At 31.6% G+C, this 19,199-nt stretch overlaps 1 protein-coding gene across 1 annotated transcript in view; it reads left to right on the top strand.

Moving 5' to 3' along the window:
* Window positions 1–19,199, top strand: part of LOC149411499 (semaphorin-2A-like) — a 302,491-nt gene that overhangs the window by 25,654 nt on the left and 257,638 nt on the right. The window contains exon 4 of the mRNA XM_089646667.1: window positions 9,770–9,821. Coding sequence (XP_089502793.1) covers window positions 9,770–9,821 — 52 coding nt within the window. The remainder of the gene's footprint in view (window positions 1–9,769; window positions 9,822–19,199) is intronic.

Raw genomic sequence — 19,199 nt, 5'->3', positions numbered from 1 at the left:
AATGACTGTATCGGTAAAAGTAGGTTTTCTATAAATATTAAAATTAAATTTATTATTAATAATGGAAAGGGATAGGTCTAGAAAATTTAAACTGTAATTAGTACCTATTTCTACTGTAAACTGAATATTTTTATGGAACGAATTAAGGAGGGACAAGAAGGAATTAAGTTGACGTTCTGTACCTTTCCATATGCAAAAAATGTCATCAACATAACGTTTCCACATAAAAACGTTATTTAAAAGAGGTGAGTTAGAACTAAAAATATTTTTTTCCAAGTTATCCATGAAGATGTCAGCAAATAGAGGACTCGTAGGAAGACCCATGGGTAGTCCGTATTTTTGTTGGACTATAGCGTCATTAAATTTAAAGTAGTTTTGGTTAAGACAGATGTTAAACATTCGGGCAAGATCGTCAGAAAGATCTTTTGGTAGGTTTGAATTTGTTAATAAATTAGACAGTATAGTTCTACATTCGGGTACAGGTACATTTGGGAATAAATTTACAACATCGAAAGAAACTAATTTACAGTTATTGGGTAGAGACAAATCTTTTAAATTATTGACTAATTCATAAGAATTCTTAATTGTATACACAGGGGAAAATACATTTGAATTATTAAATAAATGAGTCACAAAGGAAGCTAATTTGTAATTTGGGGAATTACAGCATGATACTACAGGTCTAATGGGACTATTAGTTTTGTGGATTTTTAAGAATCCATATAGTCTTGGGATTTTTGGGTTTTTCGTGAGGAATTTGACATTATCATATGACAGATCTTGAAAAACTGGTGATTTACAAACTTTTAATGCGTTTTTGATGTGTTGTTGAAACTTATTAGTAGGGTCAGTTCGTAGAGTTTCGAAATTGTCATTACTGATGAAGTTGTGCACTTTAGAGTTGTATTCCGAACGGTTCATTATTATTATTGTATTGCCTTTGTCGGCTTTTGTTAAAACTAAATTTTCATTAGTTAACTTTTTACGAATATTGTTTGCTTGTTGATTTTCTGGATAAAACTTTGGAATATATTTAGGGATTAAATCTTGAAGAATTTCAGCACTCTTATATTGGTATGTAGTTGGAAAGAATTGTAAGGCTGTCTGCATGTCCACTGCTACATTTTCAATCGCACTGTTAACATTATTTTTAGTATAGTGAAGGTTGTGTTTTAAACCTTTTGAGAGTAATGTAATCTCTTTTGGGGTAAACTGTACAGAAGATAAATTTTGTACCCGATCATAAAATGTATGTTGTGAAGATGGTGGTTGGTTATCACTAGTTTTAGAATTACAGAGATTTTTTAGTTTTTTTTCCAGGATTAAACGTTTTTTGAATGATTCTATTGAAACATAATTCCTAATTTTATCGTCAAAGAGATCCCATTCAACTGGGTGGAGATTATGCACTAATTCAATATGTAAAATTTTGACTTTTAATTTAATGTTATTTCTTTGTTTATATGCATTAATTAAATCTTCTTTTAACCACGCCATTTTAGCTTTATGAATTGAAGAGGACACTGGTAAATTATTGTTAAAACTTGAAGTCAAATAATTGGGGAACACTTTCATTTTAATACACTGTTTATAAAAGTTGATATTGATACACATAATTCTGTATTTAATTGAATATTTTTTATACATTATTGCTTGTTTGGCCGTACTCGCCGATATTAATTTTTCACTTGTAGCAAACACTTTGTGGGTATACATAATTATAATAATTAAAATAAAATAACTTTGTTTAAATACCACTTTATTGTATATATTTATAACCAACCGGTTTCAGTTCAGCCCGAACCTTCATCAGGGTTAATAAAAACATATTAAATTAATTACAGAGGTGTATGGGTACTTATAGTTAAGCTGGAAGAGGGAGAGAGAACATCAACTTTGGTGGGGGTGGAAGACTTAGGTAGGAGAGAGGGGGTAAACATAGGTGCAGGAAATGGAAATATATTTAAAATGGGGCTGTTTGTTAAATCTAATTGTTTATTTAGTAAATTGATTTTATTGACTTTAAGGGATTTTTTTATCTCGAGTGCTTCTAAATTGTTGAGGCGTAGACCTATCCCGTTTCTATGTAATACTTCTACACCTGAAGGCTTATCAAATGAGTGATCTTTATCTATTAAATGTGTTGCAAATTCCGAAAAACCTATGTTGTTTAAGCATCTCAAGTGCTCAACTACCCGCGTTTGAACATTTCTTGCAGTTTTACCAATGTAAAATGCTTCGCAGTCGTTACATTTAAGTTTATAGATGCCAGAATGACTTAAATTATTTTCTCTCTCCCTCTTCCAGCTTAACTATAAGTACCCATACACCTCTGTAATTAATTTAATATGTTTTTATTAACCCTGATGAAGGTTCGGGCTGAACTGAAACCGGTTGGTTATAAATATATACAATAAAGTGGTATTTAAACAAAGTTATTTTATTTTAATTATTATAATTATGTATACCCACAAAGTGTTTGCTACAAGTGAAAAATTAATATCGGCGAGTACGGCCAAACAAGCAATAATGTATAAAAAATATTCAATTAAATACAGAATTATGTGTATCAATATCAACTTTTATAAACAGTGTATTAAAATGAAAGTGTTCCCCAATTATTTGACTTCAAGTTTTAACAATAATTTACCAGTGTCCTCTTCAATTCATAAAGCTAAAATGGCGTGGTTAAAAGAAGATTTAATTAATGCATATAAACAAAGAAATAACATTAAATTAAAAGTCAAAATTTTACATATTGAATTAGTGCATAATCTCCACCCAGTTGAATGGGATCTCTTTGACGATAAAATTAGGAATTATGTTTCAATAGAATCATTCAAAAAACGTTTAATCCTGGAAAAAAAACTAAAAAATCTCTGTAATTCTAAAACTAGTGATAACCAACCACCATCTTCACAACATACATTTTATGATCGGGTACAAAATTTATCTTCTGTACAGTTTACCCCAAAAGAGATTACATTACTCTCAAAAGGTTTAAAACACAACCTTCACTATACTAAAATAATGTTAACAGTGCGATTGAAAATGTAGCAGTGGACATGCAGACAGCCTTACAATTCTTTCCAACTACATACCAATATAAGAGTGCTGAAATTCTTCAAGATTTAATCCCTAAATATATTCCAAAGTTTTATCCAGAAAATCAACAAGCAAACAATATTCGTAAAAAGTTAACTAATGAAAATTTAGTTTTAACAAAAGCCGACAAAGGCAATACAATAATAATAATGAACCGTTCGGAATACAACTCTAAAGTGCACAACTTCATCAGTAATGACAATTTCGAAACTCTACGAACTGACCCTACTAATAAGTTTCAACAACACATCAAAAACGCATTAAAAGTTTGTAAATCACCAGTTTTTCAAGATCTGTCATATGATAATGTCAAATTCCTCACGAAAAACCCAAAAATCCCAAGACTATATGGATTCTTAAAAATCCACAAAACTAATAGTCCCATTAGACCTGTAGTATCATGCTGTAATTCCCCAAATTACAAATTAGCTTCCTTTGTGACTCACTTATTTAATAATTCAAATGTATTTTCCCCTGTGTATACAATTAAGAATTCTTATGAATTAGTCAATAATTTAAAAGATTTGTCTCTACCCAATAACTGTAAATTAGTTTCTTTCGATGTTGTAAATTTATTCCCAAATGTACCTGTACCCGAATGTAGAACTATACTGTCTAATTTATTAACAAATTCAAACCTACCAAAAGATCTTTCTGACGATCTTGCCCGAATGTTTAACATCTGTCTTAACCAAAACTACTTTAAATTTAATGACGCTATAGTCCAACAAAAATACGGACTACCCATGGGTCTTCCTACGAGTCCTCTATTTGCTGACATCTTCATGGATAACTTGGAAAAAAATATTTTTAGTTCTAACTCACCTCTTTTAAATAACGTTTTTATGTGGAAACGTTATGTTGATGACATTTTTTGCATATGGAAAGGTACAGAACGTCAACTTAATTCCTTCTTGTCCCTCCTTAATTCGTTCCATAAAAATATTCAGTTTACAGTAGAAATAGGTACTAATTACAGTTTAAATTTTCTAGACCTATCCCTTTCCATTATTAATAATAAATTTAATTTTAATATTTATAGAAAACCTACTTTTACCGATACAGTCATTCATAGTACTTCTAACCATCCCATTTCCCATAAACATTCTGCCTTCCATTCTATGGTCCACAGACTTGTCACTATTCCGCTATCTAAAGTTAACTTCAATATTGAACTCTCTATAATCAAATCTATCGCCATAAATAACGGATATACCCATACCTTAATTGATAAAATCCTTGCAAAAAAACAACGACTCATATTTTGTAATAAATTCCTGTACAATAGTATCCCCAACATCGCAGTAAATAAAAACCATGGTTGGCGTAGAATTTTATACATTAATAATTTCTCGTCCTCGTGTGTTTTAAAATTTCCAACAGAAATTAAAGCCGCTTTTTATACCAATAATAACCTAGGTAAACTTTTAATTAACTCAAAAGATAAAGAAAATAATTTAAGTCATTCTGGCATCTATAAACTTAAATGTAACGACTGCGAAGCATTTTACATTGGTAAAACTGCAAGAAATGTTCAAACGCGGGTAGTTGAGCACTTGAGATGCTTAAACAACATAGGTTTTTCGGAATTTGCAACACATTTAATAGATAAAGATCACTCATTTGATAAGCCTTCAGGTGTAGAAGTATTACATAGAAACGGGATAGGTCTACGCCTCAACAATTTAGAAGCACTCGAGATAAAAAAATCCCTTAAAGTCAATAAAATCAATTTACTAAATAAACAATTAGATTTAACAAACAGCCCCATTTTAAATATATTTCCATTTCCTGCACCTATGTTTACCCCCTCTCTCCTACCTAAGTCTTCCACCCCCACCAAAGTTGATGTTCTCTCTCCCTCTTCCAGCTTAACTATAAGTACCCATACACCTCTGTAATTAATTTAATATGTTTTTATTAACCCTGATGAAGGTTCGGGCTGAACTGAAACCGGTTGGTTATAAATATATACAATAAAGTGGTATTTAAACAAAGTTATTTTATTTTAATTATTATAATTATGTATACCCACAAAGTGTTTGCTACAAGTGAAAAAAAAATATATATATATATTTTCATTTTTTTCTCGTTTATTTCTTTTTCCGATCAATACAATCAATATTATGTATTTATTTCTTTACTCGTACATACAGTTTACCTCCCCAATTTCTGGAATAAAGATTTTTTTTTCGACTTAAATCCGGGTCCGGATTTAAGCTTCCGTCCGGGTTAAATCTTCCCCACAAGAAAAACTAAACCCTTCCACACACTTTTCTCCCAATCCCTTGATACCCCAATATAAATATTTAAAAAATATTTCGTAATCCTACATGTATTTAAAATTATTGATTTTTGCATTTTTATATATAAATTCTTTGACAGATCTAATACGACAAAATTTAGAATGAAAGAGTCAGGTATAATTCCAGTAGCCGAAATAACAAATGGTAATATTTTTATAGTCTGAGAATGTCAATTTTTTTAATCTCATTTTCTAAATCTGTGTATTTTCTTATTTTATCGGAAACAGATTTTCAAATATTATGATTTTTCGTTTCAAAAGTGGACCAAAATTTCTACTAGCCGAAGAAGGTTCTCGTGATTGGGTAAGTTTTTTCGGAAACAATTCTACCTATAGGCATCCATTCATAACTTTATAAATGTACTAATTTTCATCATAAACTTTTGGTATTAAAACACGTAATAAATTATTATATTTATTTTGAGTTACAGACTTATTTCATATTAAAAGAATTAGTTTATACCGATATTTTGATGAAATATCACAAAAGGCGCATCGCAAGCCTTGAAAATTACTTTAAAAACTTATTATTAATACAGCTCTATTCTTTTAAAATTAAACGAGGCTTGGTAAATAAGGCTGAATATGTTGGCACATTTCTAAAATTCATACCCAAAAATAGTTTGATTACATTACGGACTAGTACAGAAATAAGGAGACTCCAACATCAGTTGGTTAAAAAAATTATAGTAGATTATTCTAAAGTTCAGGGCCCGACACTCCAAAAGCGCGAATTATTAATTGCTAAAAAAGACTAATTCATAAAACAAAGCCCAACCTTAAATGGAAATCAATTTGGTTTCACAGAGGGAAAACGAACCGAAGACGCCATTGCAAAAATTCGTCTAGTGTTCAGAGTATTCTGGACAAATCAAATAAGTGCATATTAATTTTAATTGATAGAAATAATACTTTTGAGAAAAACTTGAATTAAAGATGAGAGATAATTTCAGTAACCAGACCGCACAAGAGTCTCTAGTGAGAAGCTAGTGAGGAGGGGTAGGAGATAGGGAAGAGGAAGGTAGAGAAGTACCTGGTTATTCAGATCTGGTCACCAAGAACGGCCAAATCCATTTTAAGCAACGTTTCAATTCGGAATGGTGGTCTTACAGCACGGCGATACTGAAAGTATCTTCCTTATTGTTTTTGAGTTTTATTATATTTTCCAGCTAAATATGCATTCTCCATAATAAGACCTGAGTATTTCCTGTAAATCCAATAAAAAAGTTCTATGACCGTTGAAAATCGGAATTATGACATTTCCACAGATAAAAATAAATAAACATTTTCACAAGTGAAGAAATAACAAACTAGAATAATATTTAAGATACATCGTTTGCCAAGCGAATAAAATATATTGTAAATACACATAAAGCATTTTTAAAAGTTCTAAATACCATTAAATCGAGGCAGGTGCGATAAGCCACTAGGAAATCCAGGATGGAATTCTTTGTACCCTGTGGGAATAAATGATATTTTTTCTAAAAATTAATATGTACTTACTCATAAAATGTAATTTACACATTTCTGTTATATTAAAATGGGTATGTTAACAAGTAACATGGTAATAATGGGTATGTTTGTTTGTCCCAGTGAAGTAAGACTTTCAAACATTAATTTTATGCATATATGCCGTGTATTGTAGAAATCATCTGAAATTCTCAGTAAACTCTGAAGTCTGGACTCGGCTCCACTGTCCTCTCCGCTCAGCGCTCACAGAGCAGAGCCCGTATTGCTGCGCCCGACCGCGGCCCGTGCAGACATTGCAGAACTGCTTTTCGAATGGAGAATTGAGATTCCATTCCACAACGTAAATACTCAAGCGCTTATTATTATTCTCCGTGGGCTCCTTGCGTACTTACTCTATATAACTCAGTGGCATGCAGTCCATATTAAAGGGTTCCTATGTGCAATATGTGCATGACTCTATTATTGACAAGAATTAAATATTATCTCTAAAGAGCTAAAATACGGTAAGTTATTAATTCATACTGGAAATAATTTATTTAAAAATAAAAGTCACTCACAAGAACGATACGTTGAACAAAACCGTCTCCACCATCAGTTTTTTTTTAAACAATGGTGAATTTTCAATATTTTTTTATATTTCAATTTATCAATTAGTAATTGGGCAATCAATTTTTCGTTTAATCTGTTAATTAATATTTCTTAATATTAATTCTCAATCATTAATTAACTAATTAAATCATTCGTTAATTCATTTGTATTATTAAAAAATGAATTATTTAATTTATTTTTTCTTTCTAATATTAATTTATTTACCTTACATTTATTTATTCACTTAAGTACTTATTTATTCATTCAATTGTATATTTACCTTATTATTTTTGCTTGTTGAATTTCTTATTAATTTATTTGTTTATTTATTACATGTTTTTTAAATTGTAAATTTTATTATTTGTTTAAATTCTTATTTATTTATTTACTTTTGCATTTATTTGTGTATTTATATATTTAATGTATTTATTATATACGCCCATAATACAGATTTTACAAATTTCATGTATTGTTAAACTCCAATTGTTTGGTTTTTTACTACCAAAAAGTAAGTGTTAAGCCTATCTCAGTCTTTCTGAAATCCAATTATTTTACAAAACTAAATTCATTTGCAAAAAAAACTGATTTGAATTTGTATTGGGATGTTAATTATCTTTGCTCTTCTTGTAAATTTTCCACATAACTTGCTGTCTGTTACTTTAAATGTATCTCACGAATGTAGGTACGTGTCCGCACGCCACTGATATAACTATGAGTCAGTACTCTGATAATGGTCATTGATCGTCGCACATTCCCTACCAAGAGTTTGCTATTGTTCTACTGTTTGCTTCTTACTGCATTGTTTTCACTTCGAGTTGTGATTCTAAAGGCAACCTTTCGGAAAACTCCTATTACCGAAGTGGTCTGAGACATGCAAATAATACAAACCGTGACTTAAGTTTTTAGTTTTAAGGTCTTAAGTATAGCATTGAAGTGATTTATTTATAACTTTATTTATTTCTGTGAATCCACATGTATGTATAAATGTGGCATTCATAACTAACTATCTACATTACCTGAATGTGTAGGTAAGTGCAATCTTTGAGGATACGTGGAGGGTCTTTTTAATGAAAGGAAGGATAGGAATTCTGGGAAGTAAAATGGTATGAGGGGTGGCTAGGAATCTAGGGGTGTCTAGGAGTGACGGACGTATGAATGCCTTCCCCATCCTTTCCACTATGGTGCGAGGTGATGGGTCGAGAAAGTCAAGGCGGAGAGGTCAAAAGGTCTCCCTCAACCAGTCTCTCCAGATCCTGCCCGCCAAGCAGTCGGTGGGCAGACGCATTCGCCGCCAACACATAGACAAAACTCACTCTGGCACCCCTCCTAAGTCACCAAACGTAGGGGTGACTGGTCGTGGTCACTTGGGGTGACTTATGGCATAGGAGTATGTTATCCAATAAATGGTTCCCGTGTCAGCAGTACCCATAACCTCCTCCCAAATTGATAATTGGTAACTTCGATTAATGTGAAATGATTAACACGCATTCATTTGAATTAATAACATTATGTTGACTACTTTAAACGTTCCAACGTACACCTATTTGTACAGAATCCTTTTCGATTATTTGAACAGGGATTTCTAATAAATGAAGTTTTTTGATTACGAAGTAGCGACACGTGGCAAGTTGGCAGTCGCAATGCATGTTTCACACCATTTTTTTTCATACCGATCCCCATATCAAGATCATTATTTTTATACTTACGATTTCGTATAGATAGTTGTCATTAGAGAAGAAATAATATTTTGAGACGGTACTAAATCGTCCAAAAATGGCAACACCTTGAACATAACATATTCTTTGCATTACGAAATATAATTAAACAACAAGATTACAACAAGCATTGGTTGGGGAGAGTCAGGTAGAACAATTTTAGATCCTTAAAATGTAATACCAACACACGTCTCTCACGGTACCAACTACCAAAATATAACACGTCCCTTTTTTCATCCCGATCACACAGACAAACTGGAAGAAAAAGGTGTCATGTAAAACGGCCATTAGAGCAGATTGGGGATTCAGCCTTTCCTCCCCCCCCCATTCCTCCCTCCCATCTACCACCTCTTCGTGCCATTCATTAACCATCACGTTTTACGTCTTCACCTTTAACACACATATTCTTTCTTACAAACATTTTAATGAATTACTTTTATGTTGAGTTAGATTTCTATCGAAATCAACCAGCAAAATAACTAGATAGACGTAGAATATCTTCATTAGTGCCGACTTTGGATTATGCTAAAAGTGTCCTTGATTTTATCACAAAATGTGACTAATTTATTATAATTACATGTTTCAGGGAGCACGTCTATCGCCTGCAGATCTCCAACATCAGCGGTTCGGATTGTAAGGTAAGTAGCTACAAGCTTGTCATTGAATACGAAAACAGTTATATTTTAATATTATGGATGGCATCACTACCGTTTGTTACTAGAATGTGGAGCGAGTACGTACGATAGAGGTTGGGGTGATGTTGGCTCAAAACTAGATAAATGCAAAAGCAGCACGTGGAGCGAGTATGTTCCACAGACGTTGGAGTGATATTGGCTCAAAACAAGATAAATACAAAAGCAGCACGTGGAGCTAGTATGTACTACAGACGTTGGAGTGATGTTGGCTTAAAACAAGATAAATACTAAAGCAACACATGGAGTGAGTTTGTACGACAGACGTTGGAGTAATATTGGCTCAAAACAAGATAATTACTAAAGCAACACGTGGAGCGAGTATGTACGACAGACGTTGGAGTGATGTTGGCTCAAAACAAGAAAAATACTAAAGCAACATGTGGAGCGAGTATGTACGACAGACGTTGGAGTGATGTTGGCTGAAAACAAGATAAATACCAAATAAATACTTCTCAGAATATGAGATCGAAACTTGTTTAACATGATATTAAGTTTTATTAGTTTGTTTGATTTGGTGGACCATTATTCACGTCAGTTACTTATATAAGACGAAAAGGAAAAAGAATCCCAAGAAAAATTATGTATTTTAAAAAGACGAATAACTTTGCTTAAATCACTTTATATGTATACATATTTGACTTTTTATTAAAATAAATAATGCCATCACAAATTGAAAACCTTTCGGAAGAAGTTTTCTTCGAAAAATTAAAAATTATGTGTTTATAATACAATAACCTCTTTTGTAACTATCTTATTTACACAACATCACAGCTATTTACTTAATAATAGAAAATAATTTTAAAAAATATTTGTAGCAAACACAACGCGGTTGGGACATCATAATTAAAATAATTTTTTTATCAATTTTCTATTGTGGTAGTGAAATCTGGCTGGTATTTGTTGTAATAAAAGTGATGAAAACAATGTAATTGTAACAACGCCCCTGATGCGAATTTTCACTAAAACGGCGAGATACAAATGTGTTTTTCAGATTAAATTTATTTTACAATCGTTATTCAGTAATTTAAAAAGTTTGAAATATCATCAATAGTTCTCCGGGTAGAAAATAGTAATAGTTTTAGATTAGAAATAATATTTTATAACAGATATCAATTACAGGTTTGTGACAATTTATGTTGAACATATCTAAGAAACTTTTTTAGTACTTTCTCAAAGCTCCAAGGTGTAAGCTTATTAAAAGATTATAAAAGTAAAACTTGTAATACTATAAAGTATGAGAGAGTCTTCATTCGTATAAATACATATTTTTAGCGTTTTTTCAGTGAAATATCGACAGAGACTATCAAAAAACACTTTATATTCACATATTACGGGAATAGTCGGAGTGTATTAAACCAATAATAAATACAACTAAATATCGCAGTAAACTTAAAAAGTGGACTCAAGCGTGTCACAGAATGAGCGTTTTGAATTCAAACTTTTCATATATATTTTGTAACTTTTCATATAAAATCCGTAATTAATAAACGTCAAATAAATCAGCGAGCTGTCGCGACTTTTGGTGAAAACAAAATGAATGTCATCGTTAGGGGCCACATCCAGGCAAAAGTAAAAAAGCCTCAAAAAGTGAAATATTTCAGCGCGAAAGCCTCCCCGTGACGCGTGACATTTTATTTCCATGTAATGTTTGTTACGAGGACACAATTACCGACATTCTCGCGGTAAATATAGTGCGCTGCATATCGGCCGTCATCCGTCACTTTGAAGCGCTTTAGTGTGTATTCTTTCATATCTCTCTAGAACTGTCTTATGTTAAATACACCGCCTTGATCCAAAAAATTATAATATTTTATGTACAAGTTGATCCAACAATTGCAGAAACAAGTAAAGATTATCGCAACTATTTACATTTTCACAATTATTATTTAATTAAAATTTTAAAATTTTTTATATATTCAATAATATTATTATTAGATTTATAAAAATACTTTATTTTTACACAATTTCTGCTGTGTAATTATTACTTCGCGTGACAGCGGTTCCGCCCTCTGAAGGCATTATAACAGTTTGACATTATTATTGAATATATGAAAAAATATTATTGAATATATAATATTATTATGTATATTCAATAATATAATAATATTATATCATTTATATATAATATTATTAGATATTATTATTGAATATATATATAAAAAAAAACAATTTTGTTAAGTTAAACGTTGTTTATTGATAAGTGTCAATGTTTCCGATACAGTTGCTAGCGGGAGAAGCACAACACTATTGAATTACCTTTTTACTTGCTCTGTGATGTTCATTTTATACTTTCTTCTGACAAATCGGTTTAATTAGCTTCTTTATCAGAGGTATTTGCATCTTTGTGTAAATCAGGGGCTCCCAACTTATGTGATACAGCGACCTATAATCTACTCTAGTCTAGAAAGTTTTCTTATTTACCTATTGGGGTATGTTGTGAGCCTGAAGGTTGTGGGGAGGGGAAGGAGATCGGGAAGAGGAAGGTGGGGAAGTACCTGGCTAGTCAGATATGGTCACCAAACATGGCTAATGCCAATTTCAAGCAACGTTTCAATTCTAAACGGTGGTCTTACACCAGGGCGATACTGAAAGTATCTTCCACTCGGAAACGTGCCACAAATATATTACATAATATTTTCAATAAATAAGTTGGGGAAACATACATTAAGACTAGATAGTACCCTAAAATAAATCCAGAATCTCAACGACGTAAGTGAAGCCGCCGTGCACAAAAATATGCGACCCTCGGCCTGGTGTATTGGATAGACCCCAGGTTAAATTTGCCCTATCAAACCTCTAAAATAAAGTGGGAATCTCAACGTAATATGTTATCAAATCATGTGAAAACAACATTCAACGCACGGCCTACGATCTACTATGCCCTAGAAGGCTTAGAAAATCAATATTTCCGTGAGGTTTATTTTAATTATTTTAGATGAACGTATTACTAAAATTGCAAATGTTTCTGGAGGGATCCTTCGAGGAGTTATTAATTCATCGCCTAGAAAAATAAAATCTGGTGCTTACTGCTAATTTTATAGTTGAAAAAAGTTTTATAAAAATTACAAACCGTTTTATATAAAAAAATCTGATTTTATTAATCTTATGTATAAATAACTTATATCCGTAGAGATTCCTATCGAAACATTATAGATTTTAGTAATACGTTCATCAAAAATAATTAAAATGTGAGTCTCGAGCAAACCTCCGGTATATGTCGCCTTAAGAAAAAAGTTTGTGAGAAAACACGGAATCGAAAACAGTTTAGATTTTAAACGGTGGTCTTTCATCAGGGGTACACTAGAGTATCTTCCAAAATCTCAATTCTAGAGGTCATTCAACCAGAGTTATGCATAGATACACCACCGAAATTATTATTTATAAATATTTTTTTTTATCTGATTGACGAACAAAATTTAATTTAATCCCAAAATCAACTCATGTCTTTCTATAATGACATTTTCCATATATCCTAACACTTTGTCTCCTTCCTTTCCTTAAAAGACCCTTCACACAGCATTCCCAAAGATTAAATAATTTTACTCAGTACCTCCTATGTGGGGTTAATGTAAAATGTTATTTTGAAAAATTAATATTGTGCTTTAGTCCTTGAGCGTGGGATGTGGAATAGTTGATTTGAACCTTTGTTTCGTAGTGCACGAAGTTTTCTTCGTGCACTATGTAATGCGTATTTATTCGGAATAATTATCAGCAAGGCGTTATGAATGGCGTTAGAAATGGGATTGTCGGCTGGGCATGGTTACCAATGAATTCACAGGGATGATTTCCTAATAAACTTTTTATTAAATTACGAATATATTCCCATGATTACCAAAGGGCAGCAGCAGCGCTTGAGCTTAAAAAGGATTTTCGACGGTCCTCCTAACGTAGAAATAACAAGAGTATCCGAATATCATGAAATTATTATGACTTTGGGCAAATACCTTATTGGGGATTGCCAGAATAAAAAATAATTATTTAATATTGTGTACGTATATATTTATTTGTAGTTTTTTTGCACAGGTACATAGTTACCTATATCAGGATACAATCTTTACATGTGCATAAATTAATTTAAAAAGATCTTTAAGGATAAATCAATCACACATATTCGTAATTTAAATTAAAATTTGTATAAATTTTCTTGTTATTTTAAAGAACAAATCCTCTGGATAGTAATAATAATATATGTAATAGTGTTTATTGTAATTTGTTAGGTATCGTCGTGATGTATTGGTATTGCAATTAATAAAATATCCCTACATTGATGTTTTATTAACCGTGCCTATTAAATTATCGTTAGGGAAATAATCGATTTCTCTACGCTTTGTACAGTGGAAATGAATGTTTTCTTGAAGGTAGTCATTGTAAACAGCGTTATTAATGATTTGGAATAAATTAATTTTACTACGCTGTAAACAATAAAATATATTTATGAGGAGAATTTCAAAGTAATCGGAGAGTACGAACTACCTAACTGCATGTAATCGAGTATTTAAGTAGTGTTTATAGTACGTGTAAAAACCAAACTCATCACGCTTAACATTTTACAGACTGCTGGTCAATTAATATTTACTGTACTTTTAAATTGTTATGTAAATTAAAAATAAATAAAAACTAATTTCGAGTACCTTCTGATTCTGGGTCCTGGTGATGTCGGTTGGGAGTCCCTGGCTGCCATTGCTCCCGGTGCGGTCGTAAACCCACGGCCTGAAAAATTGCAATTTGACTGAGATAAAATGTTTTACGAATATGAGGCATGCCGCGTATAAAACAAATTTTATTGTGCGAACGAAACAAAAATTATACACTGTTGCGGTAAGCATTATATTTTTATACTAAAATTAACTGCTTGGAACTTTTGTCTATGTACCTACCAAAAGCTAACAAGAATATACAGAAAAGTCCATCGGAGTTTCCCATTACTAATAAAATGCTTGAAATTCATGCTGACTTAAAACGAAAAAAAATGTTGTTGCGTCAGCTTTGGTATTTTCAAACACTTTACGTAGTCACGGTAATTAACGTAAAACGGTACACGCCGTGCTACGCTTATCTTATCTTTAGTTTCCAATTTCACAATTTCAAATTGCCTACGTAATACTCGTACATGTTATTTAAAATACGTATTATTTTTTAAAATGTTACATAATCACGATAAATAAATAAATATCATCTTGTCAACGGATTCTCAATAACAATCTAGTAAACTAAATTTAGTATCGGTACGTACATATTACATTATGTTTGTAATCATAAGATATTGGGAAACAAAAGTAATTTAATTAATCTGTTATTTTTTTATATGTTTCTGAAAAATATTTGCACACATGACGATGTGAGCTAACATAAGATTAGTAAATAAATAAATAAAAATAAAAGTGAAAAACAAACAACAAGGATCAGGAAAAAGGACAGAGAAATTATAAAAAAAACAGATTAGAACAAAAAAAAAAATCACAGGTTTTTCAGTATGCACCTCCTTATAAAAATTAATTCAAAATTGTTTGTATTAAAAATGTTGTTAATTTTTTAGACTAAGTTCTATATCTAGGAATTACAAGTACATCGCTAGCAGTTACTTTTTGAACAAAATTAAGATTTGTATTTGTTGAATGTCCCCATGTAGTTTTACCATATATCTCAATAGAGATTTCGCAAATGATAGAAATATATTATATGGAAAAAGACTAATACTATATCCATATAATATATTTCAATATATGAATGTATTCCGTGGAACAAATCTTTCTTATTTATCAATGCTCTCCAAAGCTAAAAGCCGTGTGCCTTTATTTGTAAATGATTTTTTTTATTGATTTTTTTATTAATATTTTTTTCCTTTATTTTTCCCAATTTTTACATTAATTACCTACAATATTATATAAATCAATACGAATCATGGGAACCCACTAAGGCGCAGCCTGTGCGTGGGTAATCTATATATATATATAAGAAAAAGAAGAAGAAAAAAAAGGAAGTTTCACTTCAAAAGTTTCAACTGCTGTATCGAAAAGCCATAATTATAACTCTTTTAAATATTGAGGAAGTTATTATATTAGGAAGTTCCCATTTAAAAATTGTTAAGCCCAGATAAAAATATTACGTAACAAGTTCTTAATCCTGAACTGAGCAATTTATTGAGCATGGCTCTATTACAGAATTACAGATTAAAATTTTAGGAGTTATGGTGAATTTGGCTTGAGGAGATTTGTCGGGCACAAACATGAGACCACTTTTAAATGGTGAACAATTCTATTTGCAGTTAAATATTAGCCATCAATAAATATGCTTGTGATATAACTAATACTGTATAGTCGACATACGAATATTTTGTTTTAATAATATTTCACTAAAACAATTTCATAATATACAAGATAGGGACTAGTATCGACCCCTTTGGTACGCCTTCAAAAACATTGTCAAACGTCTGGTATGGTCTGAATTTTTTCTATTTAAAATACAATATTTTTTGTTTTAAAAAAAATTAATTTGTACCTACATTTTTTCTGATTCCAATTTCCTCGAGAATTTACAGTCATTTACTATGACCAATTGTATTAAATGCCTTTGAATTTTCAATAAATGTTATCACTATAGCATGTAATGTTTTATTTTATTGAGGTTTAATAATTACATTAGAAAATACTCAAAGCCAATAGATTTGTGCTCTTATTTTGGAACCTATTTTGAAGAATATTAATAAATAAAAAATTCAGTGAATTAATTAGTTTATCTCTAATATGAATAAGATACTTTTTGATGTGACATTATAATTAAAAATAAGTCAATAGCTCTTAATTAATTAGTTTTAGAGATATATAGATTTTTCTAGAATCTTTTCAATTACAAACAGAACCTACCTAATAGGTAGGTAGTTTTTAATGTCACTATGCTTACTACATTTGTATAGTTATAGACAGTATCAAATTATGTATGTGGAACTGTATAGTGGCCTAATTTTCCCAATACTTTGGAATTAGTGTATTTTATATTCAAGTCGTATTCGCAGTTCGCCAATTTTTAAATCTGTTACTTCTGGTCTTAGTGCCAGAGTCAAAGCGCTTATCGCCCCTCATCAGTTAGCACATATTCATGTGCAGTATAGTATAATATAATAAAACGAATAATTTAGCCTTAACAATCTCACATGTCAGCGACTAGCGGGTTCAGTAGGCTGGTTGCTATAGCTGGTATCAGGGTGGCTAGTAGGTAGTTGTTGGTATAGTAGGGTGGCTGCAAGTTGGGGCTGGTATGGCAGGGTGGCCACTAGCTGGATGCCGGTAGCGAGGGGATGTAAAGCGGGACCTACCTCATTTCCGGTCGGAGGATGGCTGCCGGAAGCCGCCGCGACGCCATTGTTGTACGGCGGGAAACTTTCCATTATCTCGATAGATGTCTCTCTCAGCGACGCTTATTAAATTAATGGCCTTTTATTTCACCTGACGTACGTTAGCTCAGCGCTCAGATGAGCCTATTCAGGTCGAGAGAGCGGACCTTTTGCTTTTTTGTAATGGAGAGCGTTTTTAAATTCAAACCTTGCAGGTTTATTTTTTCTGTTTTATTCTAAAGTAATGGGGAGGCTCAATACGACACCCCCGGGCCCGATGGTCGGAGGAACGTTTCTCATTTTGCGACTTTAAAAAAAAGCTCTCAAACGAGTCAATCATGTTAAGGGATGTTTTTTTAACCCATACTTATTCATTCACATCGTTCGGGCTTTAAAACAAGTAAAAATGAACTATTATATTACATACTGCATTCCAATTGTAATAATAATAAAAAATATTTTATTTCCAGCAGCTTGAATGGGATTTGCAATTCAATTCATCCATTATGGCAGTATGTAAGGTAAAAAAAGAATATAATAAATAATATAGGAACAAAATGAATTAACATAATACAATCAACACAAAAATTGCAAAAAAGAGAGAAAAAAGGAATTAATACCTGCCTGGATTACTCCTTTATTTACATAACAAAAATAAAAATAAAAATTATATATTATTTATTTATTTTTATTTTTAGATATTTATTTTTAGATATATTACAAACGATAGAAAACAAAATGAACCTTTGTTTGTCCAACTGGGAAGGATACCCGTTTCAGGACAGCAAAATTGTGTATTTAGTACATAATATTCTAATAAAAAAATATGGCCTAAAAATTTTGATTCAGTGACGGCAAGAGTTAATATCAGATGACGTTCAATATGATCAAAACATCTCTGAAGACGCGTTATTTGAATTAAACGAAGTAGTAGAATTACATTCGGGTAAACCTGAGGTAAGGATTTCGGACGCCGCGCCGTTGCCAACTAATACGAGTATAAAAAGCTCGGATTTTACCAGTGTTAAATACACAAGAGAAACGTCCTATTATCAATCAAAACTGTTACAAATTGTAGCTCAAGATGATAATAGAGCAACAAAAGTATACGATGCGTTATTAACATCGATTGATAGGAACGAAGGAAAAATATTTTTCGAAAGTATTTTTGTTATTTGTTTTTGGGGTGTTATGCTGTGTTGCGCTAACTCCTTTAGCCAACGAAGTTGACATATCTGCCCTGATGATGGACACTGCAATGCTGTCCGAAACGTTGGCTAAAGGAGTTAGCGCAACACGGCATAACACCCCAAAAACAAATAACAAAAATATTGAGTCTTGGATAAATACCATTGATACAAACATTTACTTGCCGTAACATTCGACCTGCTGTAACATCTGACCTGATGTAACTTAACATTTTTAATTTGATTTTTTTTTATATTTTCAATCATGTCTTTTGAATTGTAATTAGGTAAACACTGATTTTTAATTTTTAAATTTTATTTTTCTAATCCTCTACAAAGATAATGTATGGTTGTGAGTAAAATTTGTTAATAAACACAAGTATACCCACGAACTGGCGATGCCTATGTGGGATTTTTTTGGTTAATCTGCTAAATGTATTATTCTTTACTTTTTATCACAATGTTTACAATAAAATTTAAAAATTAACTATATTATGTAAAGTAAAATTATTTTTTTGAATTATTGATAAATGCAACTTTTGGAACTATAAACTGTCAATGTCAAAGCGCCAAAAAATGGATCAGATGATACTTCATATATGTCTTAATCACTCTGGCACTGACGCCACATTACACATTGCACCCATGCGAAGCCAGTGCAGGTCGCTAGTTATGAGAATAAAATTGAAAAAAAAGTGATATAGAATACTGTTTTCCATGGTGATATACCGTCATAAACCAAAGGGTAATTGAAATAGTTTTAGCAATGGTTGGCGAAACTTTAACTGAAGAAGGGGTAGCGCA

Source organism: Hesperophylax consimilis, chromosome 25 (genome assembly GCF_061612785.1).
Source record: "Hesperophylax consimilis isolate HC1 chromosome 25, BYU_Hcon_1.0, whole genome shotgun sequence".
NCBI classification, from domain to species: domain Eukaryota; kingdom Metazoa; phylum Arthropoda; class Insecta; order Trichoptera; family Limnephilidae; genus Hesperophylax; species Hesperophylax consimilis.
Note: the sequence above shows the minus strand (reverse complement) of the source record. Positions and strands in the feature narration are given on the sequence as shown.